The following is a 27,337-nucleotide window of genomic DNA, read 5'->3' as shown; positions in this document are numbered from 1 at the left end:
GCAATCCATATGGGTTTTTCAGCGTCTTGCAAGAATGTTATTGTAAATACAATACGGACATATAAAATTTCCTCATTTTCTCCAGCTTGTTTATTTGGTGCTTGGCTGGCAGTTTTGTGGGAGCGGCTGTAGTTACAAGCAAAATTAAACTGCACTCTGAATGGTGTGCCATAGGTGTTTTACTGCATGTTCACAGAATTTCACTAAATGCTTGTATGTTTGTGTTAAGTACAATTTACAGGTCCATAAAAGATCATCCCAGCTGTTTGCACTGGGATGCCATTTTTAAAGAGCGTTTCAGAGGGTTGTGCGAAGCACTCTTCTTCACATTCACAATCAAGTGCGGAAATATTAACTTGAAAAGAAAAAAGTGTGTCCACAGCACTCCTTAAAGAGTCATTCATTTTAACTGTTACGTTTTTTTTACCCGTCTTTTTTTCTTCCTGTGAAGACAGCCGTGTGAGTAAGGCTTTCCAACACCTCCTGAAGCTTTCGTGTGCAATTGGTTCCGACACGAAGACCCAGGGTTCCTTCTCAGCCAGCAGGATCCAGTCAATTAGTTTCCATTAGTGCCGGCCTGTGGGAGATGGCGGGGTGTCTGCGCGCTTGGTTATTTGAAGTTCTGGACATTAAACGATCCCAATTAGACTTCAAGCACTAGGGGAACTAGCATTCCAGAAATGACCTTCATTGGCTCTGGGGCTCTGCTTTTCATTAGTTTTTGGGTAAGTTAAAAGGCAGGTCATTTGGTGCATGAATACACACAGGAAATGATGCTGTTTGAAATCCAAGGCTTCTTGGAACCTGTAAAACTGATATTTGACAGAAGATGTTAAATGTATTATAAAGCTTTAACATCACTCTTGGATTCTTCATGTATTCTGTTGAGGCTACAATATAATGGGAGACACATTGGTGGTCCTAAAGCAATTACTTTTAAGTTTTACTTTAGGTGATTATCTGCTGGGTCTTTCTACAGTGATCTGCTGGACTTCTTTATTGTGAGCAGTAGGCTTTAGTGTAGTGTAGCCAGACCACTGTTTTTCTGTTGTCCTCTTTCTGACAAAGGTTCATGATCTCCACCTTATGGTTTGGAGATTTGTGAAGGTGCATTACAGGAGACATAAGAAGAGAAACAGTATTAATAAATGCATTTATCCCCCATCCAAAAGGATAAAAACGCACTTGCATAGGAGGGAACCCACTTTATCCACTATTGAAGTGTAGGAGCTATTGTGCATGCTCCCCACCACACAGCAGATATGGCAAAAGCTTTGCATAACTGATTGAATTAAGGGAGAACTTCCGATAGGCCTGATTTGTCAGGCCGGAGTGGAATTCAGCCACAACACCATGGTTAATGCCACTGCTATTCTTTCATCTGCTGTGAGATCTGTAATGTCTGAATAGCAAGATCATAGTGCCTCCTACAGCATGGTCCCCTACCACCATTCTGGGACATTGGTTTGGCAATTCTGGCACAGAGGGAAGAGTTGCCTCTTTACAGCACTGAACAGGCCCATCCTGGAGTGGAAAATCATTTGGAAGGAAACATTATTAAGGCCATACCGTAGCAACCTGCCACCTCTGTTCCATGAGCGTCCATGAGGTGCTTGCCAGTCTTAACATCTGTGGCTTTTTAAGTTTGTATTTCAATGATCCTGGTCATAATATCCAAAAAGAAAACTCCAAGTGCCGTTACCGTGCATATATTTCTCTATTGTTGAATTCCGTGTAAAGTACTTTATTATGCTGTCTTCAGGATGTTAATTTCACTCTTGTGCAGTGACACTATAATGAGAGAAAATAGTAGAGCACAGGAAGGAGCAGTGCTCTAGAGCCCGCTCCACTGTAATTTGAGATGCCCTTAAGTCTCCTTCACTGCAGTGTCTTAAACGTCTGCTGAAGGATGGCATCAGTCCACAGTGAAGGCCCTGTTAACACAGCACACTGCATGGTCAATAATGGTCAAAAATCGTAAGTCTTTTAAAATTTCCTACAGTATGTGCAAATCGAACCATATGTTACAGAGTGTTTTATCAGTGGCTTGTTTTGCTTTTAAGTACGTTCTACCATCACTTGTGAGAAACTGAATAAAGACAAAAAAGGCTAGCCTGTAAAGTGTGTGTGGGGGGAAAAACTGCAGCTTGTCAGCTTTTTTTAGTGTATCCTTTTAAAATGATACTGGAAGTCAATGTCCTCCAAATGGAAATTGCCGAGGTCAAGAGAGGCTGCACGTCTTGTGCTAAAGCCATTTTGTGTTTGTATAGCATTATGGAAACATTACCTGCTATAAAGCTTTGGCTGCCTTTCACACTTGGGCTCCATCAGATTAGCTCTCTCCTGTATCGGAAACATGATAAGGTACTGTACATTGTCATTCATGACCTTAGCACATATACAGCTTCTCTAAGCAGTAACAAGACACCCAGTGCAGCAACTCGCATGTCATGCAAGCATTAAGACTTGGCAGACTTGAATTATTTTCAGAACTGCACTTCGGTGTCGTAACCATAGCAGGATCAGTTTAATGCTCGACAGTTTAATGCTGAAAAAGAGGTGAGGATTAGAATTTATGTGCTTAAAGGTTTTTTTAAAACCATAAAAGGTCCTTTAGAATTAATCATTCTGCCATGTATCAGGATCCAGATATAACAGCACCCTCCTAGGCAGTGTGTTTGTGCTGAATGCTGTTTAGACAAAAAATAAAGCTTACAGAGTCCTGTTCAGTTCTCTCCAGAAACCTGTAGAGCATAGTGCTGTGTGAGCTATAGAGGCTGGGATCACAGCTACAGTTTGCTGACATTTGCTGTTGCTTGTGGAAAAGACTTGAAAGTTTATTTTTTGTTCGTATCTTAGACATATTAGGAGCTAGGCGTTATGCTTGTAAAGGTCTGTAAAAACTATCGCAGTAAATATTGGCTGTTGATTTAAAAGTGGTTCTCGGCAGTAAATGCTAAATGGCCATCTGTTGGATACCATTCCAAACAAACATTGCGGGATACAGACAGTGTGTTATTTATGACCTGCACATCTGCTGCACTTGTTTTCTGCATTTTTTTTATACAAATAAGCCAGTTTCCCCTCCATTATGAGACGTTGTTAATAGATAACTGTTAAGAAGAGCTCTTTTCCAGTAGTTTTAGCAGTTTTCTCTAGGCTTTGTGACCGTAAATCAGAAATACAGTACAAGACTTGGACTGATGAATATCTTAAAACCCCGACATACTGTACTGAAGGAGTTGACATGCTGAATTATTTATTACACTTTTCAAGTTCTGGTGTGAGGAGGGTTATCATAGGATTGAATGCATCTTTACACTGCAAAGAAAAGGTGCCAGAAGTCCTGTTCGATATGATTTTCAAATACCTCCTGACAACAGGGCAACCTGTTTTGGTTCAAAGGGGCTTTTTGCTGAAGCTCTGTTCTTCTGCTGCAGGCCTGGACGACAGCCTTCAACAGTACATCCACAACTTCGAGCGGGAGAAGATCAGTGGGGAGCAGCTGCTGAAGATCTCTCACCAGGACCTGGAGGAGCTGGGCGTGACGAGAATTGGGCACCAGGAGCTTGTCCTGGAGGCAGTGGATCTGCTTTGCGCTCTGGTCAGTCTCTCCAGCCCTCGCTGGCTTCCTTTACTTGGGTCCTAAGTCTTTAGCCACCTGAGCTGTGGATGTGTACGTGTGTACGCTCAGTAATTGTTCTGATTTAAATTTACCCACAGATTAAGTACCCCAGACAGTCTGTTCTTCTGAAAAGCCCTCTCGGGATGGCTAGAGAAAATGGGGAAATTAATAAGGCTGCCCATTGCACAGTAGCTTGATCCGTTAGCATTTATGTACTTAAAAGGCTTTTGAAAACAATGAAATGTCTGTTAAAATTAATTATTCCCTTGTGTATCAGAACCTAGATATAACAGCACCCTCCTAGGCAAAATGTGTTTGTACAGAACGCGGTTTTGAACAAAAATAAAGGTTACAGAGTCCCTTTCAATGCAGATTTTGTAAACTGTAAGCTTTTGTAGAAACATATTACAGTTCACGTCTCTCGATGGAAATGCATTTCAAATAAGCAACACGCTAGATGTTTGCAGGTGTCCCTGAGAAGCCCTGAACCTTGCTATGTGACCCTTGGGTCTGTCGATTCTTGTGGCCCAAATTGGCTTTCATGTTGCTGTTATTGTTTTAATCCACCACGGCCGGTAAAACTGTGAGGCTAATTAAAATGTTATTAACCATGCATTCATTAATGCATCACAAGCATGTGCAGTGATGTCTCGTTTAAAGTAAGTTGCGTTAGCCTTTCTACCCCCAGCAAAGTCTGGTCTGCTGCTACTTTACAGGATGGGCAACAAGTATGGAAAATATGATTGGCTAATATTTTGGCATGGTAGTGCACAAGAGATAGCGGCTGTCAATGAATCTGTCTAGTGCAGTGAATGGAATGAGTCTGTCTAGTGTGCAGTGCTCTGGAGGAGATGAGTTGATTAAGCTTGTCAGGTGTTGTATGGGCTTCAGTGGAGAATAGCGTAGTTCACCACCTAAAAGCCTTAGGTAAGTGACTTCACTCCTCTTCACCGATCCTCGTGATCACCTATGGAAGGACATTACAGAAGCTCAAGATGCTGCACCAGCAAATAACGAACCACCATTAAAAGCCACAGGAACCCATATCCAGCCAGCTACAGCAAAAGAAAAAGCAGGAAGAGTAAAGCACTCCGAAAAGCAATAAGGTTGCTCACAAGACTGAGAAACACTGAGGGACATAATTCTGATCTTGCGACTGGAAGCCCCAAATAAAAGCTTGTGCGTGTTTAAAGGAACAGTCTGCCTGGCTCTGAAGGGGGAGGGGGTCGTTCTCACGGAGAACGCGGGCCGCTCTGAGGAATTAAAGGATTACAGCACTTTCTCTGGAATGTCAGGTCAGCTGTCGGCTTCCTACTGTACACCCAAATTTGGTCCGTCTCTTACTCCGGGCTTCACTAGGAAACCAGCAGAAGTTCCAAAAGCTTTCTAATCTCCCTGGAAAGACTGTTACCAATTATGTGAATCCAGGATAATTTATGGTTAGCAGGTTTTGACTCAAACCAGTAGACAATGCAGATAAAAGGATTATGCTGATTTTAATGTTTTCACTGTAGTGAAATTTCTCTGCGGGGATTCATTTTTTTGCTCTTGGCACCAATGATGCACGTGGTGGCAGTCTTAAGAAGTCATCCACGTGACTGAACATCCACAGCAATCGAATCAGTTTGGCGCTTCATAAAGGACCTAAGGGCTGCTGTGTAAGTTTGAAGCTCACAACTTCTGTTGATTTATATAAGAAAATTCACTTTTCATGTCATCTGCACTGTGTACTCCACCCCTGGCATGACTTTTAATTTAAATTAAACTCAACACCTTCATTACTTTGACTGATTTGTTTATTGGGATTAAGAAATAATGCGATGCAAAGGTATAATTCCTTCAATTAAAAGGCTGGATTGCAGAAATGTCATTCAGAATACATTCTGACTAAATGTCTGAGCCAGTGAGTATATTGAACTGACTCCAGAAGGCTGTGCTCAGTGTTGCCATAATGGGAAAGAATGTTAAGTGAATCATACCATAGGAAATATTCGTCATACCACTGATATAATGTGTTAGGTCCTGCTTAATAAGGAAAGAGCTTTACAGAAGTAAGCAGAGTAAAATTGTATATCATTTAACTTCTTGTTAAATAGTCAAAGGTACTGCAAGTGTAAAGGACGATCTTAGAGTGCTGAGGTCCTCTTATGTAATATGTCTAAAATATTTTCCTATTCACTGCAGCTATGCAGAGAATGATCAGGAGATAATATGGTGATCTTTATGGGGCAGGTTCATGTGCCACTTGAACAGTACAACATCAGATAATTTTATACAATATTGGTCTTGGGCTTCCTTCTCAATTAATAAAAAAAACTATTTGATACAAAACAGCAGTGTCCAATATTCAGCCAAGCTGATAATGGATTTCACATGTTAAAACAGCCATGCTGGTGTAGTAAATTCTTTTCGGGTCAGCCTGTCTGTGACACTGAGAATCTTGAATTACAGGTACTATAGGCCTCGAACTGCCCATGCACACCTCTGCAGACGAGGTGCAACAAAGTGTTGGGAATTGATCACATATTCCTTTGTGCCGCTGAGTAACCTGAATAACGGTTTCACAAGAAAGTTCGTTATGGGATTTTTTGTGAACTCAATTTAATTTAGAAGTCAAAAATGCATAACCTCAAAGTAATTAATGGTCTTTAAGATGTGTGACTCACAATGATTTTATTCTAGTAGATAAATAATCGTTCTGCGCCTTAGTGGGGCTGGTAGCAGAGGGAAGTAGGAGTGTCCATGTGTAGGTGTTGAGGGAGCATTCTCGAGGAAGCACAAATTAAACTGAAATCTGCTAATGATTAAAATATGCCCTAAAAAGACATAGTAGATATCAATTGTTAATTTATTGTGCATAGGATTATACCCCAAAATTCGTTTCAAGCAAATCATGAATGTTTTATTGCATTTTAAATATCAGGTTTGTTAACTGAGAACAAAGAAGCATCTAAATTGTGAATCAGAATGTGTTTTGGTACAGAAGAATTATTTGCCTAGGTTTGTGGTAACAAGGGGATTAGAACAAATAAGGGCAGAAAGTCTGTAGCCTATGGACTGGATACATGCATAGGACCAGTGTGTCTATAGCACAGAGGGTTAAATTCAAATCACTGTTTCACTTTCACAGGAAAGAGACCGAAAGCAACTGCCAGTATGGTGTACATGCCTCACTCAGTACAGAGCACATTCTGCTTTTCAATTATTAACTCGTATGTTTACCACAATTACTCAAGAAAAAAATGTCATTCTATTGAAAAAATTTCTCCAATACTTTTTTTTTTGCAAAGTTTTTATTTGGAAATGTTGGTGAAATGGAGATCAGTGTGTGGTCTAATGAGTTTGTCCAGTGGGACTCTCATGTTTCTGGAGTGAGTGCACTCTCATGTTTGGGGATGGGCAACGTTAGATGCAGGTGCAGTGTACTGTACTGTAGGCATGTTCACAGTATCGTTGTCGTTTAGGTTAGTGAGGTACAGTACACGGGTTGAACCCAAAAAGGTGTCAAAATGTCAAAATCACCTGTTGAGGAATGCATGTTAACAATCAATTAGCATGGAACTAAATCATGACAAAAAAAATAGTTCTGCATCACAGTTTCTGTAATTCAGAAGTTTATGACCAATGGTTTTTGCAGTGACCGGCCTTAAATCCTAATAGGTTTCTGCTTTCAGTCACTGGGGGGGAAAAATCACTTAGTCTCAAAGTGCTTTGGCATGTTATTAGCCTGCTGGCCAGAGGATGGGGTTGAAATCTTAAGGGAAGCTGTGTTTCTTGGTGGCCTTGTGCTTTCAGAATGGAATGTACTGTAGTGTGTCTATTAACAAGCAGGAAACAGATGGAGCCCCCACCTGTCAGAGTTACCAGTCTGGACTGGCTAGTTCCTCGACGTTAAGTGGAAAAGCCATTACAGTTTTGTTGATGCCATTTCCTTTATGGAGTATTAAATGTATTCCTGTCTCAGTGGTGCACAGGAAATCCATATTGTAACTGCTATGACCATTTTAGAGAGGCTTAAGCAGTTCTCCTCCGTTACACACACCCCAGAAAGCATTATTTACATCTCTTTGCCTAGGTGTAGTAATCTTCTCGTTTTTAGAAAAATGGAATTAATTTTCGCCTCACCTGCATCACGTTTAAACACATATTTGTGTTCTAGGATTTACCACCATATAACAGAAGGCAGTTTAACATCTGTGTCTCTTTGTGTGTGGTTAGTAAGTTAATGATTAAGAAGGGAGGAATGTTTGATCTTAATTTGTTCCTGATGACTAGCTGTTGAGCTCTCTGGGTTTGACAAAAATAAAACGATGCATATGCCATTGAAGAATTGAGAACGAGTCGATGTTGTGTGCCTGCTTCAGAAATACTGAAAAAGTGCTATCCTCAGCAATTTCCAAATCATATGATATATTTTTGTCTGCTGTGGAAAAGTGTTCCTAAAGGCAGTTTAAAGCCATAAGTGTCTGTGCCAGGTGGAAATAGACCATGTGTCGCATTGCTGTAACAAGTAGAGAACAGGAAACAAGCAATCCTGCACTCAGACTTCTGTGTTATGTAACGAGTTATTGTTTTCTAAATGCTCACAGCAAAACGTATGCTTAAGGGGATTTGTGCTCAATCCCTTTCATGAGAAAAAGCGGGTCATTAATTATTTTTATAACCCATTCAAGCGCTCAGTTCACAGGGCTTCTGACAGGAACACAACACTTCCTGAAGTGAGATTTGCCAGAAACAGAAGGTGTCCCTTTGTAAACCTCGCTCTGTCAGTCTTCGCTCGAAATAAACGCATTCCTTCCGTTACATCAGAGTCATGGGAGAAAATGTGACCAGGATCAATGCCTATCTGATGTCTTGTGTCAAGACAGCACTCACTCTCATTACAATGGAGATTCTGTTTGGGGTTCTAGACTTTGGCTTCTGGGATATGCTGGATATTATTTTCTAGCATAAATGTGTGCTTTTCCTCTACCATCGCTGCATGAAAATCCATTAATTTGTGCTGTGTAGGATTTCCTGTTCTTGCTATATCTGCCTGTCTGTATCTTGAGGAAATAAGACTGCCTGTTCTTTAACCTTTCTTATGTGCTCAGTTACTGTAGAAGTGAGAGGCTCATATAGCTTGTTTGGTAGTATAAATAAACCCACCCAGGCTTTTTGTTAAAGAAGCAAGGGTATCGGCTTCACCAACTTGGCTGAGAGCTTGTTCCATACTCCCACAACCCTTTGTGTAAAGAAGTACCTCCTTTTCTTGGTCCTAAATGTGCTTCCACATAGTTTCCTTTTGTGCACCCCGGTTCATGTTGAAGCTGCATTCTCCTACAAAAACTGGTATTTTTCTATAACCGAATAGTGACAGCCAATCTTGTATAACCATAGATCACTTTATTGGCCATATACAATTTGTCTTTTTGCATACCCCAACTTGCTCTCCATGAGACACACTGACAGTGAGAGAAGCTTGGGGTCAGAGCGCAGGGTCAGCCATTTATACGGTGCCCCTGGAGCAGTTGGGTTAAGGGCCTTGCTCAGGGGCCCAACAGAGTAGGATTCCTCTGCCGGCCGCGGGATTTGAATCCGCAACGTTCCAGCCACAGGCGCAGCTTCATTAGTTTCAAGTATATATGCTTTATCTTAACTCGATCATAACTTTTCTCAGAATGAGGAATGTTTGAAGCATTCTTTGAATTGTAACGGGAGCACTGTCAGTCGTAAGGAATTCCTTTCTTCTGTGGGAAGAAATTGATGAGGGTAAAATTGCAGACTTTGCCCAGAGCAGGCGAGAGGCAATTGTGTTTTTCTTCAGAGCAGGTGGCATACAATTGTATTTGTCTAATGGGTGGTGCTGCCATTTTGAATAACAAATAGAAAGCAAAGTCTGGATTGATTACACATAGGTGTGTGTGTGTGGCATTTGTGTATGCAATGCAAACTTATTTACCCGAGCAACAAATTACATGTACATTAATCTTGCATCGTTACCATTAACAGAATTGTAGTACATATACGATTAAAATTAATCTGTTTATAAATAATATTAGCTGCTTGACATGGAGTTCTGGAGGTTGTTGACCAAGGCTCTGAGATGCGTTTTACGTTTTCTTGAAGTGGTTTATTTGAGTTCTAAATTGCATCCCTTTTCCCGTTGTCCGAGTTCACTGCGTTTCAAGGCGTCTGCGGTCAAGAGCCTCCGCTCTCTCTGTAAGCCGATTTTTCCCCGTTTTCTTCTCTCAGAACTACGGGCTCGAAACCAGCAACCTGAAGGACCTGGTGGCGAAGATGAGGGCCTCGGCCAACAACCTCCAGAACTCCACCGCCAGCAGGAGGAGGAGCCCCTCGTACGACGGCACGGCCTCGCGCAAGCCCCCCAACGAGTTCCTCACCTCCGTCGTGGAGCTCATAGGGACCGCCAAGGCTCTGCTGGCGTGGCTCGACAGGTAAACCCAAGCGTGCCCCTGTCAGAGCGGCGGTAAAGGGATCCGCTCTCGTTCTCCCAGAGTCTGCAGAGAACTGTGGCCTGAGTTCAGGAGGTAACATTAAAACAGAAAGCTGGACTCTGTCACCCTCGCATACAGTGATCCACACAATACCGTATAGATAATGACCTTGAACTTGAACGAGAACTTTATTGCCATATGTAACCGGTACATGTACTGGTACAATGGAATTCTTAATTACAGAAAGGCTCTCTTATTGGAAGGATTCATCTCAAAAATCGAATTCCTGGCTCCCAATTCGTTTTTCAGATAATGTCAAAGACGGCAAAAGCTCTTTGGTGCTATATTATGTCCTGACTATTGTGTAATGTGGAATCGCAGTCATGACCGTCTAATCCAGTATCCAAAACCGGGAAGTAAATTTGTCATCATGTGCGTTTTATGTGGTGTGCACTGCAACGTGTTTGCACTCATCGACAGTTGCTGGGACGATTTGACACGCTATTAAAGAAAAGGATATGGCTTTGTGTGATGTTCAAGAGAAAAGTTCACACTTTTCTGTAATTTTCTACTTTCAAAGCAACTTGGCGCTGCATTGGCATCCCTCCTGTAATTGTTTGTTGTTCGTTTTTTTTGTTATAAACGCCAGTTTAGAAGAGGTTGGGGGCTCTCAAAGTGGATGAGAGAGGCTTGATCAGACCCCAAAATTCTGGTGCTATAAAGGGGATTTTCCCTTTGGGCCAATGTTGTTTGAAAAAGGGCTTACGGCCTCTGTCCTGAGACCGAAGGAGTGTGTACAGCACTTCACCAGTGCGAAAATGGGCAGCGGTTGTGGAAATGCTCCAGGATTTGTTGTCGGAATCTCAGTTCATCGACTGTTTCACATCGGATGGCAGATGTGTGATATCGCCACAGTCGCAAGCTCTGTTTTGCTCTGTGACCCATCTTTTGTTTCAGTCCCTTTTTTTTTGGTTACAGGACACCCCTGACAGGGATCAGTGATTTCTCCTCCACAAAGAACAAAATCATTCAACTGTGCCTCGATCTAACAACCACAGTTCAAAAGGTCAGTATGCTCTCTTTATTACTAGCCCCTATTCTTATTTCTAAGCCTTTCTTGCTTGACCTCTAGTATCTGAGTTGCTCAGTGGGTTGGTACAATTTGCGAACATATTGAGAACATATTGTAATGGGGAAAGTTTTTCAAGACAGCAGCGTGCCTTCTGCCTGTACCCACATCCATGTTCAGTGTCAGACATTAATCTGAGAAAGAGAGTTTACCATTCCATAAAATCTCTGGTAGTCAGAACTTGGCCAGCATTCGTGTCCATGATTGTGTCACCATATGTTCTTTGTTTCTTTCCTTGAATGTTTTCACAGTGCTGGTTTAAGGTGAGTTTGCTGTCTGCTTGGCGATAATGCAGTGTAAAGAAGCTGTGTGTTTAACCTTTTGCAGCACTACTCGTAATATTCCTTTCAGTACATTTTAACCCATTTCTGTCCTGACAATAAAGCAGTATAATTTTCTCTTTTTTTAATTGTCCAAGGATTTAATTATTATATTCGCTTTTGTGCAATCTATTATGTTATCATGATAAATGGATGGAAGTTCAGAGCAGGGTTCTCTTGTATACGGGGGTTTATCTTCTGTTACCCCGAAAAATGCGATCTGGTATTGTGAGTGCACCATGAAAACTGAACAACAGAGCTTGCCATTAATTTGCCAGAGTTTTTTTTTTTTACATGCCTTTGACAGCTGGTGTATTAAATGTTTAGGAATATTTATTACATTTCAGGTGAACAGTGGTATTCCAGTTATTGATGTTGGTGATTTCCAGGGCTGAGATTTATTATAGAGGGCTTGGGTTGTTGAAAGCAGAGTTGAAATTTCCCAGGTAGCTGTTTGAAGTTTAAATTTTTCATCCAGTAGATTTATTTTCCATCAGCTGCTCACTGTTCCTCAGAGATGCATCACAAGCAGCAGGGAAACCCCTGCAGTCTAGACGTGCTCCGTCTTAATGCAGCACTGGTTAACCTCTTTTTAAACGCATTAAAGGCAAAGGCATTGTAACTGATAAACAGTAACATCTAGGTGACTCGGTTAACTGCACAGAGGATAAAAGAGTCGAGTGAGTCCCTGTGTTCTGAAAGCCTGAGGCGGCACAAGAGCTCTTTTGTCTAATTCAATGGGTTTTACACGACTGTGGTAAGTAGGTCAGGGACCTCGTTTGGTGTGAGGACACACTTCATGTTAGACAGAGTTCCGACAAAACCTGCTGAAATTTATGTCCTTGGCCAACAATAGATACGTCGGCCTCCATTGGATTTTGCTTAAAATGCTTGCTGAGTGTAAGTGATGAGAATCGTGGAATTTATAACAGCAGAGGGATATCCCCTGTATAATTGTATCCCGTTTCCAGTGTTGGAAAATAACACTACCATTATACTGTTGTTGAATTAAATACTTAAGGTTACTAAACATAATAATCCCCCCCCCCCCCAGAAAATCACAATCATGAGGAATATTCCAAGTTAACTAAAAAAAAAATCCTTTGCTGGTGTCTCGTTTCCCAAAGCAAAGCATCGTAAAACATCTGAACACTTTTTTCTGCCCCCACAAAATACGTTTACTGATATGCTACAGTACGAATTAAAAATCTGGAAAATACAACAGGGTAATGACCCACAACAAGTTTATAAATTGTGCAGTTGCTATGTAGAGAGTAAGCAGAACTAGGCTGTTTTCCAAAATGTAATCTGACTACCCCAGTTCCTACCTCTCTCAATGTATTAATCTCTTGCGGTTTGAACCTGATAGAACAGATAGTAGAGATGACACCCAAGAAAGAAGAACGGCTTTTCCAATAGCTCACAGTTCTGTAGTTTCAGATAACCTTGACGATTGCCAAGAATATGCAAAGAAGGTATTAAAGCAAATGTTTGATTAAACAAATGTTGAGGCTGACTGATTTGGAAATGTAATCATTAGTCATTTAGAAGACTTGTGAATGAATATGTTCTTTGTACCAGTCATGAAAATAGACTTTTTGACCTGATATTATTCTGCTTTGGAGCTTTTGGCCCCACGTTGGCCGATAAGTGGAAGCCTTCTTGATCAGTACTACTCAGTGGGTCTTTGTTTGTCATCTTATACCGCTGGTTCTTCATTTTTTTTTTAACTTGGCTGTGACCAGTGCTGCTCTGCTCTGGTCTGCTTCTGCCAGGGGGCGGTCATGTTGGCTCAATGGCTCAGAGCCACACAGCGACACCCACGGACAGCGGTGAACCCCACACACCCAAGAGAGTGGTCTTCCACCATGTCTAGTTGTGGAGAGCCGACATCACTTCTGTAACAGTTTTGGTGCCACAGAGCCTTGTTGCACTGGGGAGATGGTTGTTATTATAATAATAAGCTTATTGGTCTGTAAAAGAAACTAAATAAATGCAAAAGGTTGTCATCGCAAATCTGGCCAGTCCTCAATATTTCCGACGTTTGTTTGGACCACAGTGTGCCAATCTAATGTACCAAGTGTTGTGAGGAGAATAGATCCATTCAGGTTGCATCTATGTATTTTGGAGAATCGGGTGAGTTTTGTTGTTTTGTTTTTGACCTGAGTGAGTGAATGGAGCATGATTCGACAATAAAGAGACTCGCTTTCGTAAATGAGGGTAGTAAAACACTTTTTTTTTTCCTTGGACATTAGGAGAGATGGAATGAAATACTTTTTTTAAAAGAGCAGTTAAAACTTATTTTTTTTGCCAGGTCATCTGCTTCTGTGGACTGTTGAGCTTATGCTGTCTGTGCAAAGACAGCATTACGCTGGCATGTAAAGTTTATGTGCTTTTGGATAGTCCCGCCTCTTGGACAGTGGAATGTGCAAGGTTAGGAAATATGAAAACAATCAGTCCTCCCTCTTAAACTGTCAGCGCAAAAGGTTGAAGAGCCTGACAGCTCCTCTTGGATAAAAGCACATTGTTGATAATCGCATGAAATGGACTGTTAAAAAGTGCTTTCTTTCAGTTGTACCGAGTTTATATTGTGCAGTACAAATGCCTACTTTTAATTTCTGTGCTGTTTTGCTGTACACAGTGTGGGAATTTCTGTTCTGAGCTGCTGATATTCTGTCTTTGTCCTTTTCCGCTACTATTCTGGATGCCTGTACTGACCTCTTAGGCCTTATTATGTATCCCTGTAAGTTAGAGTTCTAGCAGGAAGGCTATGATTTAGTGCCTGTAATGGAAGTTTTCCCACAACTGTATTGCCATTCTATGAAAAAAATGCACTGTTATTCCAGTTGCTATGCGCTTGTAAAAAATGTCTTCAGCAACTGAAATAACCTATTATTTGATGACTTTTCTGTGTAAGTCTGCTGTCTACCATTTCCCGTGTGAAGAAGATTGGGCCACAGCATGGCAGTGCTGTTCCAAACTGAGCTCTTTGGAAAAGCAGTTGCACGTAGTGCAGATCCAATGTTACTGCTTCACCTGAGGCCTAGAAGGAAACTTCTGTATCCTTCATTTGCCAAAGCAGCAAATATTACTTGTCGCTGCCTCATCCATATTGTATATTATTTACCAGGAGTAAAATAACACATTTCTATTAATTCTAGCTCCAATTGTTTAATTATACAGTGTCCGGTGGCTCTGATAATTGTGCAAGTCATAAAAGAGATTTTTCAATAAAATGAGTGAGTCCAGCACTGTATCTGATCTTATCCAAAACTTTCTCCTTTTCAGGATTGCACGGTTTACGAAATGGAAGAAACAATCCTTGAAGTTGTAAGTATTTCATGTTTTTTTACTGTGTCCCTGACAGTCACGATAGTTGTACCTCTTAAAAGGGGTTAGGTGCTTCTCTTTGAATGAGAGGAAAGGAGTAATGTGAAAAGGCTGTACGTGTATCGCTTTTCTGTAATGTATACCAGATTTGGCTGTTCCATACACAGACTGCCGAATTTGCAGCCCCATTAATCAGAACTTCCTGCCTGCGACATTAACCAGACATAATTCTGTGACGGTAGACTTCCTCCTTTCTCAGACATAAAAGACTAAATACTAATGAGTTTTATTGTCCCACAAAATGGAAGTTTTTAAAATCCAAACTCTCGTAAAGCTCACCCAGCCTTACTGAAGCCGATACCCTGGCTTCTTTCAAGAAGCAGCTAAATGAGATCACCGAATCACTTAGTTGCTGGATGGGCTGGCAGAGAGGAGACAAAGATCATTATCCAGAATAGGGGAGTGCCTTTCCCACTAGACCTTGTTTTAGCTCCACTGAAGCTGTAGGGCAGACCGATAAAACATAAAAAATTCTTCTTCCATGGGGACCATCATATAATTCACTCCACAGACTAGAAATAGAAAGGTTAGGTAGAAATAGATAGAAAATATTTTCCCCAGTGAGAGACTGCTAGGAAGATATAAAAATGTTGAAAATTAAATTTTAAGGAATGAGTGTAAAGAACAGTTAAGAAATATAAATTATATTCTTCGTCATCTGCCTTTTAATTTCTAAATACTGTGAAGTGGTGTTTGGTCTTTACGGTTCCTGGTTTGTGTGGATTTCAGTCCAAGGTCCTGAATGGAATTTGTGACCAGACCATGAGGACTACCTCTGATCCTTTCATGAGCCAATGTGCCTGTCTGGAGGAGGTACAGCTGACCAACATCAGGTCTGGGGAAGGACTGGTAAGATCTGCCTGCTGTTCTCGAAGTTCTCAAGCAGTGCACAGGAATGTTTAAACACCGGCCATCCGCTTGTACAGATACAAAAGCAAAGCTTCTGGTAATGATCTCAAGGTGCTGCTTGGACAGACTACCACTGTATCTTTTCTGAAGCTAGTCCGGATCTTCTTGCCCAAGACGTCTTGTAGTGGCCATAAGTCTTTATTTTTAAAATCTGATTTAAAAATAAATGTACTGAGATGAATTATCATTCTGAATGCTTAAGAGTTCTTCAAAGTATAATGAATTACATAGTCATATTATATACACTGCATTTTAGTTTTTGATGGAGAGAAAATGAAAAATCCAAAAATGGTACAGCAATTTATTTTGTTACTCTTATTCCCTTCAGCCCTTCTTTGCTCAGGGGATTTGAATGTCACATCGGTAGTCGTCGATTTGTATCCCTGGAGAATTTTGTGAGAAAATGTAGTCACGGTTCTTTTCTTTTCAGGGCATGTACATTAAATCAACCTACGATGGGCTCCACGTGATTACAGGGACCACAGAAAACGTGAGTATGGCCTTGCAATCTTCGAGTTACAGCAGAAGGGAGAGGTTCCATGTGCGGAGTCTCCGCAAAGACCTCGTCAGCTGTTTATTTCACATCTCCAGTGTCATGATCGCCGCTTGCAGAGTCGCCCACATGCAAGCTTTACAGGAAGTGCCATCAAACTAGAATGCATCATGTGTGGTAAATGCTGCTGGTCTCCAATGGAAAATAAAACATCAGATGAGGCACACCTCAAAATGCCTGATCCATGCAGCTAGGATAATCGGCCTACCCACTGCTATAATGGAGCATGTATTATTCTTTGACATTTATAGATGGCTCTTTTAAAAAATAATAACCATCTCTCTCCTGGGAGCTGAGATTATTGGTTGATTAATAGGGAAGTGGCATCACCATTGATCATTAGACACACTATAAGCCTCTTCAAAGTCTTCCTCTGTTTGGAAAAGCATGTCAGGTGTGTCAGGGGAGAGATGTGCTGAGAGTGGGAAAGAGAGGGATCAGGGGTAACCTTTTGCAGTGCAAGGAGGGAAGAGTGTGTGATGGAGAATTCAGACTTAGCAGAGGAAGAAGGTAAAGGGTCTGTCAAGATTTCAGAGGTTTGCAAACTTGAGTTTGAAGTGATGTGAATGTATCCTACAAGAAGAGGCATTCAGTTTGTTGGCTAGCCATGAAAAATGTCAGAGCAAAACGTATGCGTCACGAATGTAGAAATGATGGGAGAAACCACAATCAAGTAAGAGACCCCAAAGTGCAGGATGACATAAAGCAAACAAGGTCCTAGCTCTTATCCTTGAGGAACACCTGTGGAGATGTGGTGTTCCTCAAGTAGAGTGAAGAGTGGAGGGGAAAGATCTGTTCCACAAAATCTGGAAGGAGTGGTCAAAAAGTGGGCAAAGAACTTCTCAAGCAGGGCCTAAAATTCCCAGAAGCCTGTATTGCAGTGGAAAAGAGAATCCGCTCAAGTGCCAATTGAGAATGTCCTATAAACCAGGAGTAAGCGGCAGAGATCTCACTGTGAGATGGTAGGCTAAGTCCAAAAGAGGAATACTATGCAGAAATCAAGATGCAGAAAATAGTTTTAGGGAGGAATGCCGAGAGGGATGGGAAGGGGCGTTGAGTAGTTTTATAGTAAGGCAGATATCGAATTTGTGGAGCAGCAGAAGAATGTGAGATAATCTTAAAAGAAAAGTATGAGAGAGGCTTTGGGGGACCGAGGAGGATGAAAAAGATAAGGGGTGATGGGAGATGAACGGGAGGGACTGAATGAATGCTTATAAGTAGGATTGTTTGAAGCTTCCGTGAACTTAGAACTGTACTGTGTTTGGTGTGGACAGGAGTCAGGGCTGAGGAGAACAGAAGGAATCGAGAGTGGAGATGAAGGAAGAAAATAGAGCTTGAAGTAGCAGGGTCCATTGAAAGCACAAAACATCTTTTAAATGGAGCTGTTGTTTCTATCTCTGGTCCATCTTCTGCTCTCTTGTCGGTCTTATCATTTTGTGTATTTGGCCTGTCAAACCAGAATTCCTGATAGGATGCTGAAAGGAAGGAGGGAATGTGGTAGCTCCTCTGCACAGTGCCGCTCACTTCTTCTCTTTGTCTGGTTTCAGTCTCCAGCTGACAGGACACGCAAGATACACGCTGGGGATGAAGTCATTCAAGTCAATCAGCAGACTGTGGTAAGAGCCTGCACGGCTGTCCTTCCCTGCCTGTCCTTGCTGTCATTCACTTGCTCCAGAGGGGTAGAAGCTAACAAGACACAGCTGTTAAAACAGAGTTAAAGCCAAACAGAATTATTTCATCAACTTTTAGGAGAATGTTTTTTTTTAACCAGCTTATACTGTTTATTTCTGTTAAGAGTGAAAGGTAAAGGCTGTACCAAAGCCACAGTGGCTCACTCCTGGTTTCCACGGAGTTCAACAGACACTGGTTTACCGCAGGGATGCTGGTTTATCAAGGGGATTACCCCCAGCAATGCTGGTCCCTGTTTATAAAGCTGGCTGGACAGGATCAACTGCAGTAAAGCTTCTCACTCAAGGTGCAACAGCAGGGACTTGAACCCTCAACCCAACGGACTTAACCACTACGCTTGGTGCCTCCCCATCAAAGAGCACCATAATTATTGCAGGTGCTGGGGGGGGGTCCTCATTCTACACTGAGGTTAGGGATCCCAAAAGCGCAATGTATAGCAAAACTACTGCAACAGGGAATTTCCCCTCAGAAGGACAATGTTAAATGGGGGGGTAGGAACCGTAAGGATGTAGACTTCACTACACAATGTAAAATGGAGAAATTTCTCCCATTAAAAACTGTGGATTATTGTAAGGGTAGGGACTGGAAGATAGGCTTTTAACTCCCAGAACCCCAATATATTAAAGTACTGGTACAGTATTGTACTGTTGTTATTAATAACCAATATTGTACATAAGATAATATATATATGTAGTATAACTTTTGATTTCAAGGATATTTAAACAGCAGTTTGAATTAAACACAAATATTTATTATGTAATGTTTCCAAAAAGACAGAACGCAGTTCCAGCACCTCTTCCTCCTCCTCCTCATCATCATCTACGTTTTTAAAACCAGCCTCCATTGCTAATTTCCCTATTTTACTTCATGAGTGTGGGGGTGGTATGAGGGGGGAGCTTACAGCTGCACCCCTGTATTGGTAACAGTTCACTGGGAGGCCTGGCCTGCTTCACAGGGCCTGCTGAGACACTCCCGCGGCATAGCCAGAGGTGGGCAGGGGCGGCTGGGGTGGTGCCGGGGATGATGTTCCACGGTCTGCTGGCTTAACGCGGCCCTCCGCCCTCGAATCAGGTTGGCTGGCAACTGAAGAACCTGGTGGGCAAGCTCCGCGAGGATCCCGCCGGCGTCGTGCTCCTGCTGAAGAAGAGGCCCGCGAGCACCACGGGCTTCATGCCCGCGCCTCTGAAGAACATGCGCTGGAAGCCCCCTCTGGTACAGGTAAGACCGCCCTCTGCCCGCGGGGGGGGACCTGCGAAGAAGAAGGAAAAAGGTCCGACCGCCTTGCAAGAACGAGAAGTGCTCTCGGTTTACTTTTAAGACCGGTGACGCGAATGTGAGGGCAGGCAGGTCGGGGCAGGTTGGAAGACCACCCAGTTACCGCCAGCAGGGATGAAACGGGAGGATCCGAGCACGTTTTGTATGTTGTTTTTGTCAAATACTGTAGTGGGGCTCACAGACTGGCAAGGGCTTTTCCAGATTGCCAAACGCCAACTGAGCCGCGTGTACTCGGATGACCGTCGACGGCAAGCCGATTCCTGAAGTTGCCATGGGTGGCCCACCTATGCAGACGGGTTTTCCGGCAGTGTCTGAAAGCGGGACACCTGTCGCGGCTCAGTCGCAAAGAAGTGCGTGTTTAAAATGACCGAGGCATTGAGAGAGAAGCGACAACTGGACCGTGCAAGCCTGGCATTTCTGGCGGTCAGGAACATTCTTTCTGTGCTGGCGTGTAAATACGTGCTCTTTCCAGATTTGTCCCTTTTCATAACAAAGGGGTCAGTTCCCGCTGTCTGAGGATATGAAAGCACGTAGAGGTGCCCTCGGCTTTCAGAGACGTGGAATGAGAGAACGTGGCGTCTCTCTGCTCATTTTCCCGATGACCTTCTGGGCTTACTTCAGCACTGCATTGACCTGCACCACGACTGCTTGCATGCCTACACACCTGTAATATAGTCAAGACCACCAGGACGTTGTCAGCCATGGGGTTTCGCCAACATGCACGCTCTACCGTTGCCAAGTGAAATTCTCGATGGGACCTGATCAGGAAAGGCCATCCGTGGCTTATTGGCTTCTTTTGTTGAGGGCGATTTCATCAGTGCTGTCGCAGGCCTTGTCCTGGAAATCCGCCATCCAGCTATCCCTTCTTACTCACTACATCAGCCTTTATATTCTCTCAAATGCAAAAATGAAAAAAACCTGTTTCAGTGATCAAAGTTAAATTGAGAAATTGGTTAATTAAAGGCTACCTATAAAACCTACTGGACTGTAGCTCTGGGACCCCCTCCTTAATGACTTCACATTGAAATATTCCTGCCATCAAGATTCCCAGAGTTTCTACCCCATTCTCCTCATCGGTGTGCATCATCTTTGTGAAACAGTGTCCTTTTGATTGTGGAACAGATTTAGAATTCTAGAATCTAATCTAGATTGTTAATCAATCGGCATTTCGTACTCGGGAGGTACCAAAGGGTGCAAAAAAAAAACATTTGTCTGACAATTTCACATGGAGAGAAATTAATTTGTACTCATTTGTACTTAATTGAAGTATCCTACCCAGGATTTGAACCCACAACCTTCCTGTTCTGAGACTAAAGCCTTAATAAACACTACGGCTCTCTTAATATTACTCTTAAACAGGCTATCTAGTCTAAGCATTGCATTGTTAATAACGTGTTGTTTGTATTGTTTCTGTATACACCTGAAGATACAGTATTGTAGTAAAATAAGAATGTGGAAGAAGTGTGCAGCTCTTTAAAAAGGCTAACACGCTCGCTCGCTTTTGATGAACAAAATGAACATCATGGACCTCATTAATCCACTTATGTAACAGTCATCCAAATCTAAAACGCTCCCATATACAGGAAATATTAGTGAATGAGAAATGTTAATGCTCGAACTCCTGAAAACATTGGTGACCTATTAAAGAACAAAAGGACCCTGCATCATCCGATGAGAGCTGGCATCTTCTATTTAAAATCTCAGGTCTTTGTTTCTATGCTGGGAAAAGAAATTGGCTTCAAGTCATCACAACTGTGCAGATTGTACTGACAAGGGCCTTTTCATCAGTAGATGACTGGTTTCTTTTGTTGTTCTTTTAGCTCCGTACCACATAAGTGCTCGTAAATAATCATTCTTACTTTGCAATATTATGGCCTTATACAGAAGAAAATAAACTTTTTAGTCAGTGGGCTGACTCAGTTTACAGTTCTTTTAGCAAGTTGTAAGGAATGCACGATGTGGACCGGCTTGCCCTCCAACGAAACAAGCGCTGATATAAGGTGGGGCGTGAGTGTTTGAGTTGGGGGGGTTGGGTGTGGAGCGGTGCCGAGTTCCTCCTGGAAGCCAGGGGGGTTCGGGGGATTTCTCACCCGCGTGTTCTCTGTTGCAGACGGGCTCTCCCCTGACCAAGGCCCTGTCTCCTGAAAGCACTATGGATTCGCCCATCAAGAAGGAGAAGCCCGCCATTCTGGACCTGTACATCCCGCCCCCCCCTGCTGTTCCGTACACTCCCCGGTGAGCAGCCCGCCTGTGGATGGTACTGCGTCTGCAGTCAACACTCGCGTTAAGCCATAGGGGTCATGGGCTGACGCAGTGCTGCCTCACAGCCCTGGGGCCCCGGGTTCAATTCCAGACCTGGGGTGCTGTCTGTGTAGGGTTTGCATGTTCTACCTGTGTTCCGGGTGCTGCAGTTTCCCCTTGCAGTCCGAAGACATCCTGGTAGGCTAATTGGCTTGTAGGAAAATTGACCCAAGAGTGAGTGTGTTCATATGTGCGTGCGCCTTGCGATGGACCAGTGTCCTGTCCAGGGTGTATCCTGTCCCGTGCCTGCCGCAGTAAAAATGTTTACATCTAATCAAAGCAGCTGCTTGTGAGATGCTGCCTCTGTGGACGTTGTCATCTCTTAGTCAGAAGAATATCAGTCAATATAATATTTACACCCGAAGAAGGCTCCATAGCTGAAACATTGTGTTTCTTGTCTATTCTTTTCAGCAGGGAATAAGCCTTTACTTGTTCCTTTGCAGCCTCCGCATGCTGACGCAGCTCCCTACTGGAACTACTTCAATATATTTAGGAACAAGTATTAGGTTTACTCCATGCTGAAAAGAGAAGAAAGAAAACACAACGTTTCGGCCGTGGAGCCTTCTTCAGGTGTGAGGTGTGAGGCTCACACCTGAAGAAGGCTCCACGGCCGAAACGTTGTGTTTTCTTTCTTCTCTTTTCAGCATGGAGTAAACCTAATACTTGTTCCTTTGCAGCCTACGCATGCTGACGCAGCTCCCCTCCTGAACTTCAATATATTCATACATTTCTCTTACTTTTCAAAAGCAAACATAACTATACTTGTTTTGTTTTTTTTACTTTGTGTTCTACAGTGATGTGAAAGGCCACAAGTACGCGGGCGTCACGGCACGACCGAAGGGCTCAGAGTCGCCCAACTCCTTCCTGGACCTGGAAAGCCGGCGCCGCTTCACCATCGCCGATTACGACCAGCTGGGCGTCTGTCCGGCCGGAGCGCCCGCACTCCCCGCGAGGATGCGCGAGAGGACCTCCTCGCACGGTAGGCGCGCTCCGCCGTCTGAGCGCTCCCAATTCACGAGGCGTCTCGGCGCTGCACGCAGGAGCCCGGCCATTCCCTCGCTCCTCACACCCCCGCCTGCTTCAGGCCTAGAGGCTTGGGAAAACGGGACGTCAGACGTGCAGCTCAAGGAAGGAAACATTACCAGTGCATTTCCTTCTTCCTTTTCAAAACTTATAGAAAGGAATGAATAAGGAATAATATCTGTATAAATCCTCCACAAACACACCTGCCCTAATTTCTTGTATTTTGAAGATATTTTTTTAAATGAACTAATAGTCCTGTTACTAGTGCAAAAGTGCTAAATCAGCAGAACTCACCAGCTTCTGTCCAGTTCTCTCAATTAAGAGCTTCCCTTGTTTTCTGCAACGATAAAGAAAATGGGTTTTATGGCTCATTCGGGTGATACTCTTAAGTTCATTCTGTGCCGTTCACCATAATTTATATTCCTTTGCCCATAATGATCTGCATTGCTTAATTATTAAATTAAAGGCTCGTTTGGAAGTCCACCGAGAGTCTTTTCCTCTGCGCATTATGTAAAAAAAGCTTAGAGAGAATACAAAAACCTGAAAACCTGTAAACTGTGCCTCCTGCTGAAATGTCAGCAGAGTTCATTTCCTAATGTAGAGCTGTAACCCTTTATAGGAAAACCTCGACCGCTGTCCATGCCGGTGGACGGGAGCTGCCTGGGACCGATGGATAATTGCTCAAAGCCTTGGACAGCAGGGAGAAAAGGTACACTTCTGCACAGTGCAACTCTGCAGGCAGCAGGAATCGGCAAAGTAGCTGTAACCCGGAAAATCTCTTTCAAGCCAATGGCAGTGAATTTGATTAACAGCTACACAAGCCTAGCCTTGGGAAGAGAAGAATGAACAGAGGCTGGCACTGGGCCTCCAGACTGCAGCTCGCAGAAAGCGTTGTGCATGAGCTTGTAAAACGAATGCATTAAAACGAGCGCGAGAGAAACCTAAAGTCAGTGGAAAATTCAGCCTCAGTTAGTTTAGGCTGTTATTTTGGAGGATGTGAGAAATTGGAATTCGAAGTTGGAAAGTCAAATTAAAATGGGATTGCCTTACTTTCTGATACAAAGAGACTCCAAACCAATCCTCATATCCCTTTGTTTTCTCCCTACATTTCAGCTGGGTTGGTATTGAGTGCTAGCTGAGAAAAGGTAGTTATAAGGGCCAGCAGTGTGTTGCAGTGGTTAGTATCTTAGTAGTCTGGACTCTAAACTGGAAGGTCCCAGAGGTGGGACAGTGCTGTTGTCCCCTTGAGCAAGGTGCTTCACCTGAAATGTGGCAGTCAAATACCCAACTGTATAAATTAGTGCAAGTTGCTCTTGATGAACTATGCGCCAAGTAGATGTAAAAGCTGTTTTTTGAGACTACTAACTAAACTGTGCACAGATTGACACCCATGAGAAGCTCCTCCCAGTAGGGAAATGTTGAGCCCAGACAGGCTGAAGCCTAACAGCTGTCAGCTCAATTAAACTGCAGTAGTAAATGGATGGGAAAATGGATGTCTTGCATGAGATTCTTGTGAAACAGCTGCTTGCAGTTGGTTTCCTCACAGTAGCTCCAAAGAAGACATATTCACACTCATATATCCTGCTTTATCAGAGTGCATTTGTAATTCAGTTCCACTGTCTTTCAGTAGTGCTTATGGTGTAGAACGCAGTCTTGCATGTAGAAATGGAGGTACTGAGATTTTTAAAAAGGAATAAGAGAACTGAAGGTTTTAAAAAAGTTACTTTGGTGTTGTCATAAAAACGTAGAGCTCTGTGTAACGTGATCTTGCTTGCTCCTGTGTCTTTCATTTAGAACACTGTTGTTTTCAGTAGGGCTGTGTTGGATAGTTGAATTGATAAACCAAAGTATTTATTTGAAATTGTTATTGTGAATTGCTTTTTTGCAAAGGCATCCAACAGTGTGCAGTGTGAAAGAGTTCCCACTGTTACTATAATAACACAGTGAATCTGCTTTTCTAAGATATTAATATTGTTTTTGTTAACTTTGCATGCTGCATTTAAGAAAGACAGAAAAACACAAGAATGTGCTGAACAGCACGGTGACATAAGATGGAAAAGCAGAAACCAGGATTTGCTTTTAAAGAGTGTTACATTTCATTTGCCTCGAGTCCAACTAAAACCTTTGGATTTGCATTCATGCAGGCGAAGATGCCTTGTACAGATATCTGAGCAACGAGCGGATCCCACCCATCATAGAAGAAAGCCCATCTGTTCACCAGCTCTACAGACCAGCCACTGACAGGCATTTAATTCGGGCAGCAGATCACTTCAGGGGCAGCAGATACTTTACGAACGCAGACCTTCACAATAGCGCCACCATTCCTTACCAGGAAGACTCGCCTAAAAAGAGCCCGAGCTCCTCCTCCTCCTCCTCCTCCTCCTCCAGGACAGCCCCAGCGGAACCCTCTCTACTGGTCAGTTGGATCACAAGGCTTAAGCTATTGACTCACTGAGTGTTTTGCCTGTCGGAGTCCCCTGTCAGTCTGGGTGCCTTTGTTGTGCTGTCCATACGTCTGTTCCTCACGTTCAGTATTATGACCCAGTCCTGGACTGGTCTTGTTAGAACTCCTGCGCGTTTCTGTTCCCCCCCCCCACCAAGCATTTCAGTGTTCCTCACCCTCTTTCAGAAGAGCTGATGCAATAGGAAGTGTATTCTGAATTCTCGGGGTTTTGCCAGTATGGCTTCAAAAAGTGTTAGGAGGCAGCTGAGAGGGTCTGCCTGTGCGTTTTTGTTATTTGTACTCGCTGAAAAGAAAATAATTCAGGTCTAGGAAAGAACAGCTTTGCTTTTGTAAACTTATCTCCCATCTGTATAATTAAGTTATTTATAATGATGATTTTGTTAATCTTTCCTGTACAGCTATTTTGATTTTCACTTGCCAAAGCGTTTTGATCTTTTTCGGATTTCTGTACGTCACTCGGTAGTTGTACCTTATTAAGCTAACTCTCAGAAAGGTTACTGTACAAAAAAAAACTGTGCTTTCATATTCTTACCTTTTCATATTTAAGTATAGTTGTGTTTCTTTTCAAGGTGTTTTCTGTTACATTTGTTGAAAGTTACAAACTGCCATTGGTTGCCTCTCATAAAGGAAACGCATTAAGGAAAAGGGTGTGCAGTTACTGTCAATCCTTCCTCAACACACCATCCAGCCCTCCAGTTGTGTTTAAGTCTTTAGAGGACTCGGTCTTTTTCTTTCTACTTTGATGTGCTGAGGTCAGACGAAGACTGAAAAGAGTTCGCCTCTGTCTTTAGTTTCCTCTGCGTTTCAGATATTATGTCTCTTGTGCATTTCCTGTCAGTGTGAGAAATGCTCTCTACTCTCAGTGGCCTTGGTCAGATGGCTGAAAGTGCAGGCAGGCAGAGATATTTGGGTTATTTCTGATAGGACACCTGTATATCACTGACATGCCTGGTAAACCTCAGGAGATTAACCTCCCTAGCAATATGCCTTGCCTTCTAATACTTCCAGAGATCATGCATACAGAGTACAGGTAGTTGATGTAAAGTATTACAAGAATTCATCAAGAAGTTCCACATTGAGGACCTGTAAAATGATCCATTGTATCTAAACTGTCTTTGTAACATCATTGAAAATAGTTTATTAAAGGTGCAGCTGATTACAGTGTTTCCTTGTTTTTCTTTCATGGTTATTTTCATTCTCTGTCTTATGGTGTCAATTCCTCGCACATCCTGAAGGGTCCAATAGCAGCAACTGTGGAAAGTTTAATTTCAACAGTCGGACATTTGATTGCGACTGTGTTAATTCAGCTTCGAGTCGTTCACATAATAGGGAAATGGGATGCCCTCTAAACGGCATTAAAATCTAAAAGTTTAAGAAAATGAAGTAAGACACTACCAAAATGTCATGAAACCTTCAACCTCTCATGCAATTTTCAGTAAGGCAGTGCATAATTAACCACTTGGTATCATTGCTTTAATTAGGATGAAGTTGGAATTTCCCATCTAGAATTGGAAAATGCATCAAAGACCCACTAAAACTGTGAGGAGCGATTAGGCTTTCTCTCATCTGTACAGAAATTACAATACTAGCAAAACGTTGTCAAAAAAGTAAATACTGTTAGCAGCAGATGTCCTCGGTACATTCATCAAGCTCAAACTTGTGTTTGAATGTAACAAGACTTTGGCAAGTTGATGATCATTTTCAAATTGTTGTGAAAATCCTTAGCCCGTTAACAGACAGTTGCACATTTGCATTTTAACTGTTAACTTTAACTGAACCTTTGGATCTGTCACTTCCCACATTATGTGGCCAGAGCATTTCTGTCTCTCCTGAGAGAATAGGGTGGTCAGTGGTCACATTACAAACCTGGGGGTGAAAAGATGCCATCAAGAATTGGGACAGTACCAAAGAGCTTCAGCACATCCCAAGAACTAATTGATTCTTCTCGACACTCCAGTAAATCCTCCTCTGAGAAGGTTTCTGGGAGTTGTTTTGAACTTGAAGAAGCTGGTAAGCATTATAAATATCTCGCTAGAAACTACACCCTCTCGTTCAAGAACACACATGCTATACAAGTTAAAAAATTTTATAGCAGATACAAATGCAGTAGATAGGACCATATTTCAGCCATATAATAACTCTCAATGTCAAGGGGAAGTCTTAGTTGTAAGTCAGCCACTGACATTTTCTCTTAACTTTGCTTCTGCTACTTGTGAACAATC

At 42.6% G+C, this 27,337-nt stretch overlaps 1 protein-coding gene across 1 annotated transcript in view; it reads left to right on the top strand.

The window, feature by feature from the left end:
• Nucleotides 1–26,277, top strand: part of cnksr3 (cnksr family member 3) — a 42,664-nt gene extending 16,387 nt beyond the window's left edge. Inside the window, exons 2-13 of the mRNA XM_088909432.1 lie at nucleotides 3,441–3,604; nucleotides 9,860–10,062; nucleotides 11,041–11,128; nucleotides 14,800–14,841; nucleotides 15,631–15,750; nucleotides 16,241–16,300; nucleotides 17,911–17,979; nucleotides 19,124–19,270; nucleotides 21,438–21,562; nucleotides 22,423–22,607; nucleotides 23,271–23,360; nucleotides 24,796–26,277. Coding sequence (XP_088765558.1) covers nucleotides 3,441–3,604; nucleotides 9,860–10,062; nucleotides 11,041–11,128; nucleotides 14,800–14,841; nucleotides 15,631–15,750; nucleotides 16,241–16,300; nucleotides 17,911–17,979; nucleotides 19,124–19,270; nucleotides 21,438–21,562; nucleotides 22,423–22,607; nucleotides 23,271–23,360; nucleotides 24,796–25,106 — 1,604 coding nt within the window. The 3' untranslated portion in view covers nucleotides 25,107–26,277. The remainder of the gene's footprint in view (nucleotides 1–3,440; nucleotides 3,605–9,859; nucleotides 10,063–11,040; nucleotides 11,129–14,799; nucleotides 14,842–15,630; nucleotides 15,751–16,240; nucleotides 16,301–17,910; nucleotides 17,980–19,123; nucleotides 19,271–21,437; nucleotides 21,563–22,422; nucleotides 22,608–23,270; nucleotides 23,361–24,795) is intronic.
• The last annotated feature ends 1,060 nt before the right edge of the window (nucleotides 26,278–27,337 follow it).

The sequence above is a fragment of the Atractosteus spatula genome, chromosome 2 (genome assembly GCF_055471065.1).
Source record: "Atractosteus spatula isolate fAtrSpa1 chromosome 2, fAtrSpa1.hap1, whole genome shotgun sequence".
Classification (NCBI taxonomy): domain Eukaryota; kingdom Metazoa; phylum Chordata; class Actinopteri; order Semionotiformes; family Lepisosteidae; genus Atractosteus; species Atractosteus spatula.
The sequence above is the reverse complement of the archived record's forward strand: the minus strand, read 5'-3'. Positions and strand labels throughout refer to the sequence as shown.